This window comes from Clinocottus analis, unplaced genomic scaffold, assembly GCF_023055335.1.
Source record: "Clinocottus analis isolate CAN_PGR_092001 unplaced genomic scaffold, fCliAna1.0.p SCAF_6, whole genome shotgun sequence".
Classification (NCBI taxonomy): domain Eukaryota; kingdom Metazoa; phylum Chordata; class Actinopteri; order Perciformes; family Cottidae; genus Clinocottus; species Clinocottus analis.
The window spans coordinates 51,660-70,000 of record NW_027176218.1 but is presented as its reverse complement, the minus strand read 5'-3'; the positions used below and the strand labels follow the sequence as shown (position 1 = coordinate 70,000).

The 18,341-nt window shown below is 42.1% G+C and overlaps 2 protein-coding genes across 3 annotated transcripts in view; both read left to right on the top strand.

Annotated features, from left to right (window-relative positions):
• The window catches only part of LOC137803624 (copine-8-like), a 65,528-nt gene extending 61,837 nt beyond the window's left edge, over nucleotides 1–3,691 (top strand). Inside the window, exon 22 of the mRNA XM_068602272.1 lies at nucleotides 3,358–3,691. Coding sequence (XP_068458373.1) covers nucleotides 3,358–3,363 — 6 coding nt within the window. The 3' untranslated portion in view covers nucleotides 3,364–3,691. The remainder of the gene's footprint in view (nucleotides 1–3,357) is intronic.
• On the top strand, nucleotides 3,452–17,683 carry cpa4 (carboxypeptidase A4). Of its 2 annotated transcripts, none has more exons than XM_068602275.1 (11): nucleotides 3,452–3,568; nucleotides 11,113–11,266; nucleotides 12,425–12,506; nucleotides 12,938–13,171; nucleotides 13,276–13,377; nucleotides 14,317–14,418; nucleotides 15,235–15,345; nucleotides 15,449–15,539; nucleotides 16,202–16,401; nucleotides 16,999–17,083; nucleotides 17,364–17,683. In XM_068602275.1, exons 2-11 carry the CDS (start codon nucleotides 11,202–11,204, stop codon nucleotides 17,549–17,551), a joined length of 1,260 nt encoding a protein of 419 aa, XP_068458376.1. In that variant the 5' UTR covers nucleotides 3,452–3,568; nucleotides 11,113–11,201; the 3' UTR covers nucleotides 17,552–17,683. The 2 variants fall into 2 exon arrangements, with proteins under 2 accessions (XP_068458376.1, XP_068458375.1); XM_068602274.1 differs by having other exon boundaries at nucleotides 3,486–3,568; nucleotides 11,116–11,266.
• Nucleotides 17,684–18,341: the final 658 nt, after the last annotated feature.

Here is an 18,341-nt window from a genome sequence, read left to right as displayed (position 1 = left end):
CTCGACCGCTGATACAAGTATTACATTTTATACCGAGGCCTGTAATCATATTTAAATCATGACTAACAGGCCTTATTCGTGTTTATATACATAGGTTATTCATATTTAAATCATGAACGACAGGCCTGTATTTTTTATAAGCTAATGGGGAGACGACAATGTTTAAAAGTAGACCTTTAAAGTGTTTGAAGTACACGACGTAGCAACGGTTTTGACACATTGTTTAAGGTAAAGTTGTTGTTTTTTTAAAGTGGGGTTGTGTGAGGCGCTTATCCACGACATGGAGGTCTCCAGTTTGGAGAAACAGACATGAAAACCTGAACAGGAGCAAAGAAACGTACCGCTGTGACGGGGCAGCGGCCATTTTAGCCGCTTAAAAACATCAGTTTATAGTTAAAATAGAGAAGGTTTTTTTTGCCCGAGCTTTTCCGTCCATACAAGCGGTGATCACTGTTTCTACTCTGAGACCTTTACACCTGTTTTGTGTTTTTTTAACCTTCTGGAAAATCCTCCTGCTCCCATTTTAAGTCCCAGCATGCCCCCTTCAGACAATCTTTTGGCTTAAAATACATAATTATTCAATTTTTGAACCGATCAACACAATTTTTGACTGAAACTCCTTCCTAACAGGACAAGACTTTGTTTTATTGTGATTTTTGTTGCAGATTCTGATTCTTTAGGTCCTAATCTTTCCATAAAGGTGTCTTATTGATGCTCCAGGAGGCTTTTTGGGGAATCTGGCTCACATCATGCTGGATGTTCATAGTTACCATCAAAATATCTTTTAAAAGTGATTTTTTGCAGATACACATTTTTTTCCCCAAGACTTTGCTGAACAAAAACATACAATAAACACAAGTATTGGAATAATTTGGGTTCCTACAACGACTCAAACAGAGAAAACGAGGTTTTCAACGGGTTAAAGCATCCAAACTCCTCGTTCACAGCCGTACAACCGTCTGGTTTCTCCAAACCGAGGTCGCCGCAAACCCCGACTTCAAACTACCACAAGCTAAGTGTAGCGTCTCGTTGTCGAGCCCGAGACTCATTCTGGAGACGCCGGTTGTTCAGTTTGACTGAATCGGGTCCCTCGCTGAGGCGGACGGGCCGTCGGCTCCAGTTTTGTACTTCTTCAGTGTTTAATGGCGGATTGCACAATGTAGCACTGGCCCAGGTCTGGTGTTGGAGTGGAGCAACACCAGACTGAGCCAGCTCCGATCAGGCAAGAACAGTCTTTCATATATATATATATAAGTATATATATATGTATTCTGTATATACTGTGTGTATGTTTTTTGGAGAGTTGACTGTGACTCTCCTCCTGAAACACGAGGCGGGGCCTTTCATTTATTTATCACGACACCATGTCAACCTCATCTCACACCCACTCTGGTGTACGCTGTGCATCCAGTACATGTATTTATATATGAAACATGCATGACACTTACATAACGAGGCCGGGTTGAGTGAACATGAAGCTTGTTGTTGGTTTTTCAGTCAGAGGAACAGTGTTTTCACAGCCGAGTATTTACAGCTTTAAGAGCCGAGTTCCTCAACTTCTGTGACGTCCTGCGGCCTCTGGTTCAGGTTCAGGACGTGAACTTCTTTCAGTTCCTTTTTTTGAGACTTTTTTTTTTTTTTTAGAGCGTTTTTTTTTTAGACAATTTTTTTTTGAACTTTTTTTTTTTAGAGCTTTTTTTGGAGAGCGTTTTTTTTTTAAACTTTTTTTTTGACCAATTTTTTTTTTTTTTTTTAACTTTTTTTGGGGAGCGATTTTTTTTTTCGACCATTTTTTTTGAGTGTTTTTGCTTTTAATGGATTTTTGTTTTTTGCCCTTTTTTGGAGAGCAATTTTTTTTTACTTTTTTTTTGGAGTTTTTTTTTTTTTGGACCGTTTTTTTTTTTTTTTTTTGGAGACCGATTTTTTTTTTGACCGTTTTTTGTTTTTGACCAAAAAAAAAAATTTGCCTTTTTTTTTATGAGACCGTTTTTTGTTTTTGGGAGAGCATATATTTTTCTGAGACCGTTTTTCTGTTGAGACCGTTTTTTTTTTTTGATTTTTGATTTGAGAGCAAAGATTTTGGATTTGCAGTTAGGTCATTTACTTACAAACAAGAAATTAGCTCGCGTAATAAAGACACAAATCTACCTTCATAGTCGTGCGTCTTAGAGACGACGGCGCGTAGAGTTCTCTCTCTGGCGTCGCGCGGGTTTTCCCTCCAGACGAGTGAAGTGAAAAACACTGTGGAGCAGAAAGCAGAGAGCAGAAAGCAGAGAGCAGAAAGCAGAGAGCAGAAAGCAGAAAGCAGAAAGCAGAGAGCAGAGAGCAGAAAGCGGTGGGTTTTTGTCACGTGTGGCCGGCTGCAGTGTGTGAAACCTCTGTTCCTCTGGCGTGGGAGTGACAATCAAAAGCATTTATTGCGTAGGAGACTGTAAGAAAAAACAAGCAGCGACAACAACCAACCCTGAGCCGACCGGCGGACACACAAGCTTTAACGCCGCCGCGTCAGCACGCCGCCGCGCACGTCACGCATTCAACACCAAAGTGGTTTACTGTTGCGTATAATATTTACAAAGTGGTTTAATTGAATGCTTGTGATGAATATCCTGTTTTACTTTTTCTTATTTGCATGCAAAGACTTTTGTTCTATCAGAGATGCATTGTGGGTTTTCATAAATAATTGTAATATCACAACTTCACGTGTTATTTTAGACAACTTTTTTTGCCTTAAAAAGTCTCACTGATCAATTTTGGAATTGTGCAACGCCTTCAGACGCTTCTTTTGAGGACGTGTTCCTTTCTTCTTCTTCTTCTTCTTCTTCTTCTTCTTCTTCTTCTTCTTCTTCTTCTTCTTCTTCTTCTTCTTCTTTCTTTTTATTTGTTTGGTTTGTCGTGCACAGCCGCTCAGTGTCACCTCACAGCGTCGTGAAGCGACGCCAACACGCCGCCAACACGCCGCCAACACGCCGCCAACACGCCGCCTCGCTCTGGACGAAGCGGCCGAACAGTTCAAGTTCAAGTTTCTATCGCTCTGCATTTCATCATGAACTGAAACCCCCAAAATTCATCCATCCACAAGTGACTCAAAGCTTCTGCATGTGATTAAAATTGATTTGTCCATTGATGAATAATGTGTTCTTCATATCAGACGGCACAGGTTTTACTGTTCTAATAGGAATCATGGAGCCACTAAAGATTGATTCAAAATGACTATTTCTGTAAGATTTGAAGTCTTTAAATAAATATTCATATCAAACTTTTTGTGTGTGTTTTTGGGAGATGGCTGGATCCTCAGACTGTCAGGACACTATAAACAAACAACATGAATAAAGCTCTTTGGTGTCTTTATCGTTTCAGCGTTAGCTGTCAGACGCTCCGCGGTGACGGGCAGCTCTCCTGCAGGACCACGCCAATAAAATGGGTTCAGTCGGCGCCAGCGCTCTGGAATAGACGTCCTTCACGCCGTCGCACCTTCAAAGCGAGCATCTCGAGATGCGTCGGTTATAACGAGGTGACAGCTGTCCGTCATCCAAACACGCCTCCGAGCCGAGAACCCAAAGAAACATCGGTGAGGCTGGTTTTTATCTTACATGTTTTCTAAAGCAACAAGTGGCACAAAAAGAGCAAAAATAATGAATATTAAACACACAGGAAGTTCCTTTCTACGCATTAATGCTCACTGCACACACAATCATGGAGGTGGTGTGTTTTCTGTCGTCATTTTTATTCTCCTTTATATGAATAAACTCTTTTTGTGGAGCACATTTCAACAACAAGGGGATTCAAAGTGCTTCACATAAAACCATTAAAAGCATCAAAATGCATTAAAATGCAGGAAAAAAAATTAGATTTAAAACAATCGAGAAGCAGTTTAAGAAATAAAATGCAGAAATTGAGTAATATCCTTGAATCCGGTTCAGTTAAAGGCTTCAATCTGGATTCAAAGGAATAAATAACAGGAATAAATAACAGGAACAATCATGTACATCAAGTCGACCAGTTTTCAGTTTCAAAGACTGTATTATATTTATATATTACACTGTATTATATTTAGAGAAGGACACAAAGTAATAATATAACTTTTTTCTTTTTTACAATCAATAATCATAACTTTTTTTTTTTAATTTTTACAATCAACACTTGAGATGAATCCAGACATTTTTGGGTGGGGACCAAAAACACAGCTAAAAATTAGCGTAATTAGCTGTAATATATTTCTATATTATACTGTATTATATTTCTATATTTCTTGACTGTTGGTGAAAACTAAATCAGAGTTTCAGGAAGTAAAACAAAGCGAGTTTGAACCTTCAGAGGTTTTCTCCTGAATCCAAAGAGTTTAAAAACACAGTTTGCATGTTCCAGCTGCTCTCGTTTCCCGTCCTTCACGTCACACGACTGACTCTCTTTGTTCGGCCGCGTTGTGTGAACCTGCTTCATTATTTACTCCTTTGTGGCGCATCGAGAGTAAAAAACAGAAACACCAGAACATCCCGTCGGCTCTCCGGGGCGGGAAATCAAACCCCCCCCCCAAAAAAAAAGATGGTCGCTCGTGCGCATCAGAAGCACAGAAGCATCACACTTGAATCTTTTATTTTGAGTCATATCTTATTCAATCGGCGGTTTCCTCTGCACTGACCGCCGGTCACAGCGGCCATGTTGAGAGAGCGGCGCCGCCTCTCGGCTGCAGAGACGATCCGACGGGCCGTCCTGAAACTCTGCTGCTTTATTATCGTCACGCTTTCATCACGGAAACCAAACAATCCACTGGCGCCGCTGGGATTTGATCCGACGCGCTCGCGGCGTGGGCGGCTCTGTGATAAAGTGACAGCGTGCTAATTACAGGCGGTGGAGTTTCCTCTCTGCTCGCTGCAGTCCGGTCCGAGGTTTTAATGAGGTCTCACCGCGCTGCGTGTTTATCTGCATGTGACTTTACTTCACGTTGAACCGTCGTGTTATCACAGCTCCCACTTCAAGCTATAATCGGACATTTTAATTGGCACTCGAAAGCACACGCACACACATACATGCACACACATACATGCACACACATACATGCACACACACATACATGCACACACACATACATGCACACATATACATGCACACACATACATGCACGCACACATACATGCACACACATACATGCACACACACGTACATGCACACACACATACATGCACACACATGCATGATAGGTTTGTGTTTTATCAAACAAATCACAACAAATTAAGCATCTTCTGTATTTGCTGTTTGGGATGCAACAATATCTTTCGGGAAAAAAAATCAAGTTTCATTCAAACTTTTGATAAGAATAGCCAGTATTTGTGCTCTTCTATGTTTGTAACATTAAAAAAAAACAAGGATAGGACATAAGCAGCATTAAAAACATGGAAAATATAAAAAATGTGTAAACAATAAGTACTGAAAATAGCCAAATATGAACATCTCACAATAAGATAAAATAATCCTTTGTTAGTCCTGCAGTGAGGAAATTGCAGTAATACAGCAGCAAGAGATACAAGCAAACAGTACAAATAATCCACAGTAGCACTATAATGTATATAAACAGAATAAACAAGTATTAAACATGTATTTGTACTGCATCAGTTAAAGTGGTTAAAGAGAAAGTAAACCTTGTAGTTTTAGGTTTTGAGGCCTGTTTGGACACTGAGGGGTCGGAGGCCATGTGAGGTTTTAAATGGAGTTTGAAAAAAATGTTTTTGCAGTCGATGAAATTCAACTAAAATTGTGTGAAGTGTGAAAAGGTATTTCTTCTGGTCAGCGGTCCGGCAGCTGAACTACTCTGTAAACGAGGCGGCACGACAATCGAGGCGCGAGGGGACAAAAGCACATCGTCCGGTTGATGGAACATGACGGGACTAATGTGTCCACGGATGAGGATCAGAGCGCGTCCGCTCCGTCAGAATTAGAGTTTAATGGTCGTGGAACATCCAGAGGTTTGCATCATGTGAGCCGCTGCGCAGTGAAGCTAACCCTCCTGCAGCCTGAATGACACAACGCTGCATCGTCTGCAGAGCGGCGGATAGGAGAGAGACCTCGCTGGTTAGATTCGACTAGAAAACGTTATTTTTTGGTGGGTTTTGATCAAAGTTTTATTGATTTTCTTGATGTGCAGATAAAGAAAAGAGCTGTTCAATACATGTACAAGAAGAAAACGTTATCAATCCCCAAACGGATGCCAATAGACAAGCTGTGTTAATCATCTCTTCCCTCTCGCATGGTCACTTACGGGCCGATGAGAAAGTATTAACATCGATCTTCTCATCTATCTCCAAGCAACAAGACCATTAAAGCTTATTTCCCAAACTCCCAACTATCCTTTCATGAGATCAGTGTGATCGATGGGGACAACAACAGCAACACAATCTGTAAACACAGTAAAACCACAACCTGCAATGAAACATCACCTCATCAAAGCCTTTAAAAGAGTCTATGCTAAAACTACACAATGCTAATTTAGCTATTTTCATCTAATCCAGTATGTTTGCAGAACAAAATCAATCCAGAGATGATCCTTAAACGAAGCTTCTCGTGAAACAGATTCATGAGTTGTTTAGCTTCATCGGGCTCTGCGTCGTCTCATCGGGCCACAAAAGGAAAATGTCTTCTTGAAACACACGCAGCTCTCAGAGGATCACAGGTCGGCGTTCCTCTCTCCGCGGTGACCGACTGCATCAGCACCAGGACTCTGAAGCAATAAAGCAGACGAGAACGAGCTCAGCATGATTCTAATATCACTTGAGTCGCCGCTGGAGTCTCCGAGCTGCCGCTCGCAGCCGCTTTTTATTTCCCTCGCTTCCCCTTACGAGCTCATCAAAAGCCAGACGCCCGCAGAGGCCGAGATGAGTAATGGAATGAGGTGTGTGAAATTTTGATGACATGCACCTTCAAAAAAAAAAAGAAACCGCCTGCAGCCATCGCAGGGCGACCCTGCAGGTGGCGCCGTCTGTCCGGTCCGCTCAGGAGGAACAGCGACGGAAAGGTTCTGGAGAGCACGAGGCTCCGTGTCGGGACCAATGTGAAAGTAGCTCGCTCGCTATTCTCAGCAGTGGACGCCTCGCTAAAAATAAACCCGGACCGCTTTTGTGCCTGCCGATCTATTTTTAGACTCGCGGCCGGGCCTTTCCTGGGCTGCTACGGGTCTTTTTTTAGACTTTTTTTTTTTTTTTTTTTACGTAATGAATAAATCGCGAGGCATGACGCAATAATGCCGAGTCAGACCCCCAAATGAATTATTCCATCATCCGGTCACGCGCTGTGCTGAAGGAACAGAGACGACGGGCTGAAGCTTTCTGCTGCTGCGAACACAAGACGCCACCCCAAAATAAAATAGTCATTATTATGAGATTAAAAGATCAAAATTATGATTAAAACTAATAATTACAAGATAAAAAGTCCAAATTACGAGATAAAAAGATTGAAATTATGATAAAAGCTAATTATTATGAGATAAAAAGTCATGAGAAAGTCGAGATTATGATAGATCATAAGATAAAAAAGTTAAAATTATGAGATTAAAAGATCCAGATTATGATAAAAACTAATTATTTTGAGATAAAGTCATAATTATGAGATTAAAAGATCAAAATTATGATTAAAACTAATAATTATGACATAAAGTCCAAATTACGAGATAAAAAGTCATCAAATAAAAAAATCGAAATTATGATAAAACTAATTATTTATGAGTCGAAATTATGAGATAAAAAGATCAAAATTATGATAAAAAGTAATTATTATGAGATAAAAAGTCATGAAATAAAAAAGTCGAAATTTTGATTAAAAGTCATTATTAACAGATAAAAAGTTGAAATTACGAGATAAAAAGTAAGCAGAAGTAACTTTATTAAAGAGGACAAAATGATGATTTTAAATATCTTGTGTGAACGGTGAGCCTCGACCTCGTGTGGGCAGAACCCAGCCGGGTCTCTGCCTCTGTGATGTCACAGAGACGGACGGCGGCGTGGAGGATCTTCTGGAGACGAGAGATTCAGAGATTATATAACCGCTGCACACATCAGTGCAAACGCCTGAATGCTTATTTTTAACAACGTCAGTGGGAACGAGAAACACTGTCAAAGCAGCACGACGGGAAACGGGCGAGGAAAACAAATCATGCATTTCTACTTTTGATAAAGGTTTATATATATATATATATATATATATATATATATATATATATATATATATATATATATTAACAGGGATTAAAAGATGTCACTATGAGAGTTCTTCATGGGCCTCAAACACAAGCTGCTGCTCACAGGGAACAGAGGAACTCACAGGACGAACCACCAGGAGACTCACAAGGTTTAAACACAAGAGACACAACGAGGGCAGCACAGGTGAAGGGACACACAACCAGGAACCAGGTAGACGCACAATCACCACACAATCACCAGGGCAGGAAGTGCAGAGACACAGAGGACTACAAAATAAAACAGGAAACTACAAATCCTCACGCTTCATGTGTGTCATGTGACCGCAGACCGGACAGACGCAGGAATCACACGTGTGACAAACTAAGAAAAGACACACAAAGTGTTAAAAACCCCTCTCTCTCTCTCTCTCTCTCTCTCTCTCTCTCTCTCTCTCTCTCTCTCTCTCTCTCGACCGTGTTGTGGCCAACGCGTCGTAATGTGAAAGCAAAATGAGATGAACAAGTGAGCAATGAATGATTAATGCTCAATTTACTGGTGGGCCTCTGAAATATTGAGAGACAGCTCAGCCATGAAATGCAATGTAAATGGATCTATTTATAGCGCAAAGCAGAGGAAGTCATGCGGGACAAGCTGGTCGTTGAGGGGGGGGGGTGGGGGTGGGGGGGGGTCGTATAGCTTTTATAGCTTTTAGAGGCGCAAACACCCGCATTTGCATGTAAAGCCACTTTTCATGACGACATTAAACTTTTAGACAAACGCAGCAGGAATGCCGATGAATAATTTCCACGGCGAGGAGCGATGGAAAAGCCCGGCAGCCCCCCCCCCCCCTCCACCCCTCCTCCCTCTCCATCCCCCCTCCCCCACCCGCTCGATCCCACAGGAGTGTTTGTAGGAGTGGAAGAGGGAGAAAGGAAGTGACACGTTAAAACCTCTTCTTATTAACTCTGAAGCGGAGGAGAGGTTCGGGGGGAGCTGCGAGGTATCACACACACACACACACACACACACACACACACACACACACACACACACACACACACACACACACACACACACACACACACACACACACACTCCTAAATCCTCTGCAGTCATGAAGCAGGAGTGTGTTTGCACCCGTGGGTGCTGACTGAGGGTCTCTTCTTTTATCACATTACTAAGTACGAGGAGTTTGTGTAAACTTGTTTGCAAATCGGATAAAACACAATAACAAGAACCGAGTGATATGATGTACTTAGATGTGAATAAGTTCAAAAATATATATACTTTAAAGAGTGTAATTCAATTTAATAATACAATGAAGAGTTTTATTGATTAATCTGCAGAGGAGATGATTTTAAACGTCTTGTTTTGTCCCAACATCCCAAATATATTCTGTTTTTTAATCATGTTAAATTGAGAAAAGACCAAATCTATGTTACTCTGAACGAGTGTAAAGTTGTGTGTGTGTGTGTGTTTTATTTTGTATTAGTTGTGTTGTCTCTCATTGTTTTACTTTAAGTTGTGTTTGCTCTTCTTTCCTGTCACTTTCTTTGTTACTATTGAAAACAGATCAACACTCAGACATAAATTAAAATACATATTCACTGATCCCTGAACGTCATATTGTGCATATATAATAAAATATATTTAAAAAAATAAAATAAATTGAGAAAAGAAGGAAACGCTCACATTTAGGAAGCGGGTAGCAGCAGATGTTGGATTTATTTTTGCTTGAAAAGTGACTCAAAACATTTATTCAGTTATCAAAAAGTTTATCAACAGATCAATAAATCAATGGTTTCTGCTCCGGTGTCTCCATGTGTCGCTCTCCTCCTCTCACTCTGCTCAGGACTCTCATAAGTCATCAATCTTTCAGGCTTCAGTCTGCTTCTGGTCCACCTGCCGGCTGCAGCGCTTCACCTGGTGGGAGAGGTGTGGTGCTGCGCTGCCACCTGCTGGCCGCGAGGAGCACATGCAACGACATGCAGACGCTCATTTCTGTCTGTGCGTCGTCTTCATTTCCTCTTAACCAGAAACCTACAGACTAGACATATGTATTATATGTGTATTATAACACAACATTATCACACAGCCCTCGTGGCTGCAGATAAACACACTTTTTAGTTTGGCGATGATGTTTTTTGAGGACTAAAAATTGTTTGCTTTTGGCGTCTTCCTCGAGCTGTTGGCACAAAGTAGGAAGCGCACTCATGTTTGAAATATCTTTGTGACTCGTAACATTAATATTTCTCTTCAGGTAAACGTGTGCAGCTTCAAAGAGGCGATAAGAGCTGAAGACTCAGCTTGTCTCTCATTGGCTGATGGAAAGGAAGCCCCGCCCCGCTCTGCCTCTGATTGGCCGGAACCCGACGGTTCCTTCTGTGAATTCATCAGTTTATAGCCGGTGAAGAAGAAGACTGGTGGACGGTCGCCTCTTATGAATATAAATATAATAATCTTTATTTTATAGCACATTTCACACAGCGCTCAAACATTTTAAAAGAGTCTATAAAAACTAAAAAAACGTCTTTTTTCCGAGCATAAATACATTTTACATTTAAAATGATGAATGAATGTAAATGTATAGAGTGTTTAAATACATGAAACAATCTTTTGGGATTCTGTGGAACAAACAAAGTGCTGTTAAAAAAAGGAAAAGGTGGCGAAATAGAAATGTTTTCATATGACTCTTTAAAATTTCACATCTACATCTCCAATCTTCTGTTTCGAGAGGTTTCGAGGTACTTTTGATTAGTATTCTCACCGCGCTGCATGACTGCATTAGTGCTTTAACTGAAGTATTCTTCCTCCTCCGTAACGTCAGCAGAGACCCGAGGGAACCCGCTGCTATCTGCAGCTGAACAACGAGCAGATAACAACAACGCTGAATCAGCTGTTTTCTACAGTTTTTCCCAGCAGACAGCAGCGTTTGTGTGATTATCAGCAGAGTGAAGCTTTGTGGGATCAGACCGGCTGTCACCTGCTGGGCTTAAGAGGCCGGCGGCGCCCCGAGCCCCAAACCTCACCGACCAGATGAGAGGCGTCCTGCTGCTGATGGCGCTCGCGGCTTCGGCCGCCGCCGAGAGGCTCTTCACCGGGTGAGGAGACGCGTCCTGATGCGCTTTGAACCGCGTCGCTCTGTGAAGTCATCGTGTCTTTATTCACACAGACAGTCATGTTGAGGCCAGCTGGACGCGTCTGTACTACATCTCTTCTCCTGCACGTTCAACTCTGTTCGTTTCACTCGGTTTCATTTAAGAGGCCGTGAAGTTTTACAGCTTCTCTGCATCCGGTCGCTTTTGTTTTGAAAGAAAAAGACGGGAGCTGGTCCGTCCTGTCATATGAAGTGTTTAGTAAAGACAGATCAGCTCCAACTGCTCAGAATAATAAGATTATATTAAATATATCATAAGATATCGTACAAGAGAAACATGTTCACATCTAATTTTGTGTCTAAAACGTCTAAAACATAAATTCATCCACTGATATGAATCAAAAGAGATTTAATTTAACGTTTAGTTTCGTAAGAAAGGCCTTGTTTCTTTCTTTTTTTACTGAAATAAAAGTACTTAAATGTACTTAAATACACAGATCATGGCCCTGAACCACAAAACATATCAAACAAAGATGGCGACGAGGAACGCGACGTCTAAAAGAAAGAAGAGGAATAAAAACTGCGGCTGCTGTTTCTGAGAATTCGTCATGAAAGTTGAACGACTCTCTGCTCTCTGATTGGCTGCTGGAGGTCACATGGGAGCAGGACGGGAACTCATTGGTAGATGCAGATGGTTCATGGAGCTTCACACATGTTCTACATATATATTTTACATATATTTTATGCATGTTTGTGGAACTGAAGGCTGGACGGTTACTTCATTAACTTTTTGAAGCTCTTCCTACTTTCAGAGTCCGTTACCTCGTTGAGTTCAGCAGGAGAACATGCGGTCTTACTCATTAACTTTATGTGTTTTTATTTCCCTCCACTGGGCTTCACGATCAGCACGTCTAATAACTGCTCAGGTTGAAGAACGTTCATGTTCAACGGGCAGAAACTTGATCTTTTTGTTTAGAGAACGATGACATCATAATTACAGTCGCGTTAAAGGGAGTCGACGTGCCGTTCTGAACGATGAACTGCTTTTCATTTTGGTGAGCGGTGAGTTAACTCTTCCTCCTCCTCGGCTGAACGGAGGAAGAGGAAGAGGAGGAAGAGGATCGCCTGAAGCTTGATGCTCTCGCTCTGAATGTCCTTCCAGAGATCAGGTCATCAGGGTCGACCTGCAGTCTGAGGAGCAGCTGACGCTGCTGCAGGCTCTGGAGGCGCAAGGGGAGGGGGAGGTACACACGCACACACACACACACACACACACACACACACACACACACACACACACACACACACTGTGCAAACACCTACTGTAAGTTCAGCTGCTTTGTGCCGATCGCTTTCACATGAACTTTTCAACAAGTACAGAAGGCAAAGATCCAGCTTTAAATAATCTACTGGAGAGTTTTATCATGAGTCTCCTCCTCTTCCTCTCCTCTCCTCCTCCTCTTCCTCCTCCTCATCTCCTCCTCCCCCTCTCCTTCTCTCCTCTCCTCCTCTTCCTATCCTCTCCTCCTCCTATCCTCTCCTCCTCCTCTTCCTCCTCCTTCTCTCCTCTCCTCCTCTTCCTATCCTCTCCTCCTCCTCTTCCTCCTCCTTCTCTCATCTCCTTCTCTCCTCTCCTTCTCTTCCTATCCTATCCTCTCCTCTCTCCTCCTCCCAGCTGGACTTCTGGCTCCATCCGGTCTCCATTGATCTCCCGGTGGACATCCGGGTTCCTGGCTCCCTCGTTCCCTCCGTGACGGAGCGTCTCTCCTCCGCCGGCGTCTCCTTCTCCGTCCTCGTGGACGACCTGCAGGAGCTGCTGGACCAGGAGAAGGCCCAGATGCAGCAGAACCAGCTGAAGGAGCGCAGCACCAGGAGCTTCAACTTCGGGGCGTATCATGACCTGGAGACGGTGAGGGTCCTCACACACACACACACACACACACACACACACACACACACTCTGGTGACCAGCTGGTGACCTGCAGTCCTCTCTCTCCTCTGTCTGACCATCAGATCTACAGCTGGATGGACTCGCTGGTGGCTCAGTACCCAAAACTCGTCTCCAAGCAGGAAATCGGGAGATCGTATGAGAACCGACCCATGTACGTTCTGAAGGTGAGACGACCCAACACCTCTACACCTGTACACCTCAACACCTGTACACCTCTACACCTGTACACCTGTACACCTCAACACCTGTACACCTCTACACCTCAACACCTGTACACCTCTACACCTGTACACCTCTACACCTGTACACCTCAACACCTGTACACCTGTACACCTCTACACCTGTACACCTCAACACCAGTACACCTCTACACCTCTACACCTGTACACCTCAACACCTGTACACCTCTACACCTGTACACCTGTACACCTCTACACCTGTACACCTCTACACCAGTACACCTGTACACCTCAACACCTGTACACCTCAACACCTGTACACCTGTACACCTCAACACCTGTACACCTCTACACCTCAACACCTGTACACCTGTACACCTGTACACCTGTACACCTCAACACCTGTACACCTCTACACCTGTACACCTGTACACCTGTACACCTCTACACCTGTACACCTCTACACCAGTACACCTCTACACCTGTACACCTGTACACCTCAACACCTGTACACCTGTACACCTCAACACCTGTACACCTGTACACCTCTACACCTGTACACCTCTACACCAGTACACCTGTACACCTCAACACCTGTACACCTCAACACCTGTACACCTGTACACCTCAACACCTGTACACCTGTACACCTCAACACCAGTACACCTCTACACCTCAACACCTGTACACCTCAACACCTCAACACCTGTACTAATGTCAACCTGCTTAATACGCTCTGTTGTTGTATTTCGTGAGTATTTTTCATTCCTGACATTTTTGTGTCTTCTATGTAACTTTGCTGCTACTGTGACAAACTCATTTATCCTCTGGGATGAATGAAGTATCCATCCTTCGTCTGTACTACTGTACTCGTCCATTTCTCCACCCACCTTTTCCTCCATCTCTGATGTTTTGTGTTCATAGTTCAGCACTGGAGGAAGCGGCCGTCCGGCCATCTGGATGGACACAGGGATCCACTCCAGAGAGTGGGTGTCTCAGGCCACCGGGCTGTGGACCGCCAACAAGGTGCAGCGGGTCGACCAGAGGAGGGAATGTCAGGAGAAAACACACCTTCCATACGTTTCTATATGACTAATAGAGCTGGAATCTACTTTCAAAACCCTTACATGTGCTTTTCTTGCTCATATTTTATTGTAAATTGAACATCTTTGGGTTTTTAAACTGTTAGTTGAACAAAACAAGTAATCAGAAAACGCCACCGAGGCCCTTTATTTATATATATATATATATATATATATATATATATATATATATATATATATATATATATATATATGTATATATATATATATATATATATATATATATATATATATGTATATATATATGTATATATATATATATATATATATATATATATATATATGTATATATATATGTATAGATATGTATATATATATATATATATATGTATATATATATGTATATATATATATATATATATATATATATATATATATGTATATATATATGTATAGATATGTATATGTGTGTGTTTTGTCCCATACTAGTATTTTTTTGTCTTTTTTTGTCCTTTTCGAGTATTTTTCTAATCTTTTTCAAGTATTTTTCTTAGATTCATAGTTTTTTTGCCCCTTTCTTTCTCCCATTCTAATAGGAAAACATAATATACATATACATATTCTATTTTCTCCCCAGAAAGAGCTAAAGGGGCTCCTAAAGACACACACATGAACCCATTCAGACAGAAACAGCCTCACGCAACACGACATAAAGCACGCAGCAGGTTAACTCAGGATGAGAACCGACACCAGATTTGAATCTCATTACTACAAAATAAAAGCCTCGTTCTTTGTTCAGATCGCCGCTGACTTCGGCACCGACGCCTCGCTGACGTCCCTCCTGGACACCATGGACATCTACATGCTGCTGCTGGCCAACCCCGACGGCTACGCCTACACCCACTCCACCGTACGGCAGCGCCGGCGTTACAGAGGGAGACGTGCTCCAGAGAAAGCAGGAGGAGACCTGCAGGTACGCGCTCCACCCACTGAGTCTGTGTTCCTGTGTGCAGAACCGGATGTGGCGTAAGACCCGATCCAAGAACCAGGGCTCCCAGTGCCGGGGGGTCGATCCCAACAGGAACTGGGACGCAGGCTTTGGCGGTCAGTAGAGGAGGAGGAGCCTCTTGTGGGTCTTTTATATGCAGAGATACAGAGATATAGATTTATAGACATATAGACATATAGTTTACCCACCACGTTGATCTGTGCAGTCATTTATAGAAACGCATGTAAAATTATTTGCGGTGACTAAATATTTTTGGGGACCGATTAAGTGAAGTTTATGGAAGCCCCACGAAAAATAAAAGAAGTCATAATTATGAGATAAAAAGTCATAATTATGAGAGAATAAAGTTAAAATTATGAGATAAAAAGTCATTATATCTCATAATTATGACTTTTTATTTCATAATTTTGACCTTATTATGTCATAACAATGATAATAACTTATTTTTTTTGTGGTGGAAATGGGCTTCCATAGAATTGGGCATTTTCCCACAGCACCCTGGTCACTGCATTAATATATCTATATATAGATCAATATCTTTATATCTATATCTATAGATATCTATATCATAGATATCTATAGATATAGATATATATCTATATATATGCACCTATAACGTGGCGGCTGACACCCTGTAGCTGTCCGTGAGTCTTCTCCTTGTGTGACGGTCTCCATGTTCCTCCATGTTCCTCCATGTTCCTCCATGTTCCTTCATGTTCCTCCATGTTCCTCCATGTTGCTCCTGCTCCGCCTGCAGGCCCCGGGGCCAGCAGGAACCCCTGCTCCGACTCCTACCACGGCCCCTCGGCTCACTCCGAGGTGGAGGTGAAGAACGTGGTGGAGCTGATCCAGAGCCACGGCAACTTCAAGTCCTTCATCTCCGTGCACGCCTACTCCCAGCTGCTCATGTACCCATACGGCTACACCTGCAAGGACGCGCTCCACCAGGCCGAGCTGGTGAGGAAGGAAACACGTGTATGAGGAGGACACACGGCGCGATATCACACATGAATCTGAAGACGGGGAGTTATTAGAACCCGATTTGAGAACGTCTTGTCTCGTTTATCCTTCAATAAGTTGAAAAAGCAATATCCGGCCTTTTGAGTACTCTGACGGCCTGAGCTGTTACGATGTCTCGTCTCATTAAAGTTTCATGGCTTCAACATTATAAAGTCACCACTGCTGCTCATGACTCTCTTAAGTCAGCCATGAATCCTCTTTTCCTGACACCGCTCGTCCCGTTTCTGTGAATATTAATATTGAGAAACTGCTTAAACGGTCCTCATCTGCATCAAAGCCCTCAGAGGCAGCAGGTACAACGTACAGGTACTTTGGTGTAGTATTCCCATTTCATGCAACTTAAATATTGTACTTTTTTACTCCTTTACATCTACATTTCTCAGATGAGTTTTAGTTCCTGAGTTCTTTAGTTTCTTCTCAGTATTTCCACAGAGTTGTACTGGTACTTGTACCTGAGTACAGGGTCAGAGTACTTCTTCCCGCTCTCGCTGTGCAGTCTCACAGCATCACGGTGCTGGTTTTTGTCCCTCGCAGGACTCCGTTGGCAGAGCGGCCGTGCAGAAGCTCACGTCGCTCTACGGCACCAGATACAAGGTCGGAAGCATCTGCAACATCATCTGTGAGTCACTTTTTATTCTCTCTGCAACTTCTGAGCAGCTTTTTTAATTTGGGCCGGACGACAAAAACCACGATCAGGATTATTTATTTATTTATTTTAGTAACAAAATAATTGTTTTGTATTATCATCTTCTTCATTATTATTTTTTTCTTCCTCTTCTTCTTCTTCTCCTTCCACTTCACCTTCTTCTTCTTCTTCTTCTGCTTCTTCTTTTTCTTCTTCTACCTCTGCCTCTTCTCCTCCTTCTTCTCCTTCCTCTCCTTCTTCCTCTTCCTCTCAGATCAAGCCAGCGGCGGCAGCATCGACTGGTCCTATGACATCGGCATCAAGTACTCCTTTGCCTTCGAGCTGAGGGACACCGGCCGCTACGGGTTCATCCTGCCGGCCAATCAGATCGTCCCCACGGCCTCCGAGAGCTGGCTGGCTCTGAAGCACATCATGGAGTACGTGCGTGATCATCCTTATTGATCGCCGGGACCGGCGGGAGGACGACGCACTTTAAAATCAATCCACACAGAAAAACTTCCACATCTTTCTCTGTGCCGATGTTTTGACATCTGACTTCACTATTGAGCAATAAAGTCGTGAATATTTTGCGTGTTCGTGTTTCAGCGCTTCTTCTTTTTTATCTTTCTGAATTCAATTAGCTTGACACATTTGGAAAATTGTTTTATTAAATACTTAATGTTGGTTTAAATTACTCTAATTACTCCATTAAATTAAGTTAAAACTAACAATAATATTAGCTGCTATTAAAGGAGTACTTAGATATTTCTCCCAGCTAACATATTTAATAATGTTCAATCCAAAGCATATTAAAACAAATGTTATATGTATTCAAATTATTTATTACATTGTTATACCATCATGAAATATTTGACACTATTTTAACAAGTGTCAGAAATGTGTTTTATGTGGTCTGTTAAGTCTGTTTTGTCCCCCATAATTTCCCTTGAAGAATAAATGGGTTCTTATGGTTAACCATGAATACACTATAATGTGAATACACACAGTAATGTGAATACACAGTAATGTGAGTACACTATAATGTGAATACACACAGTACTGTAAACACACACAGTAATGTGAATACACTATAATGTGAATACACACAGTAATGTGAATACACTATAATGTGAATACACACAGTAATGTGAATACACACAATAATGTGAATACACACAGTACTGTAAACACACACAGTAATGTAAACACACACAGTAATGTGAACACACACAGTAATGTTGCACCAACTGAT

Excerpts from the sequence above, each read along its gene's own strand:
- cpa4 (XM_068602275.1), top strand. The coding sequence starts at position 11,202 with ATGAGAGGCGTCCTGCTGCTGATGGCGCTCGCGGCTTCGGCCGCCGCC. Across the intron at positions 14,419-15,234 it reads GGCTGTGGACCGCCAACAAG|ATCGCCGCTGACTTCGGCAC; the intron begins GTGCAGCGGGTC and ends TTCTTTGTTCAG. Across the intron at positions 15,540-16,201 it reads CTGGGACGCAGGCTTTGGCG|GCCCCGGGGCCAGCAGGAAC; the intron begins GTCAGTAGAGGA and ends CTCCGCCTGCAG.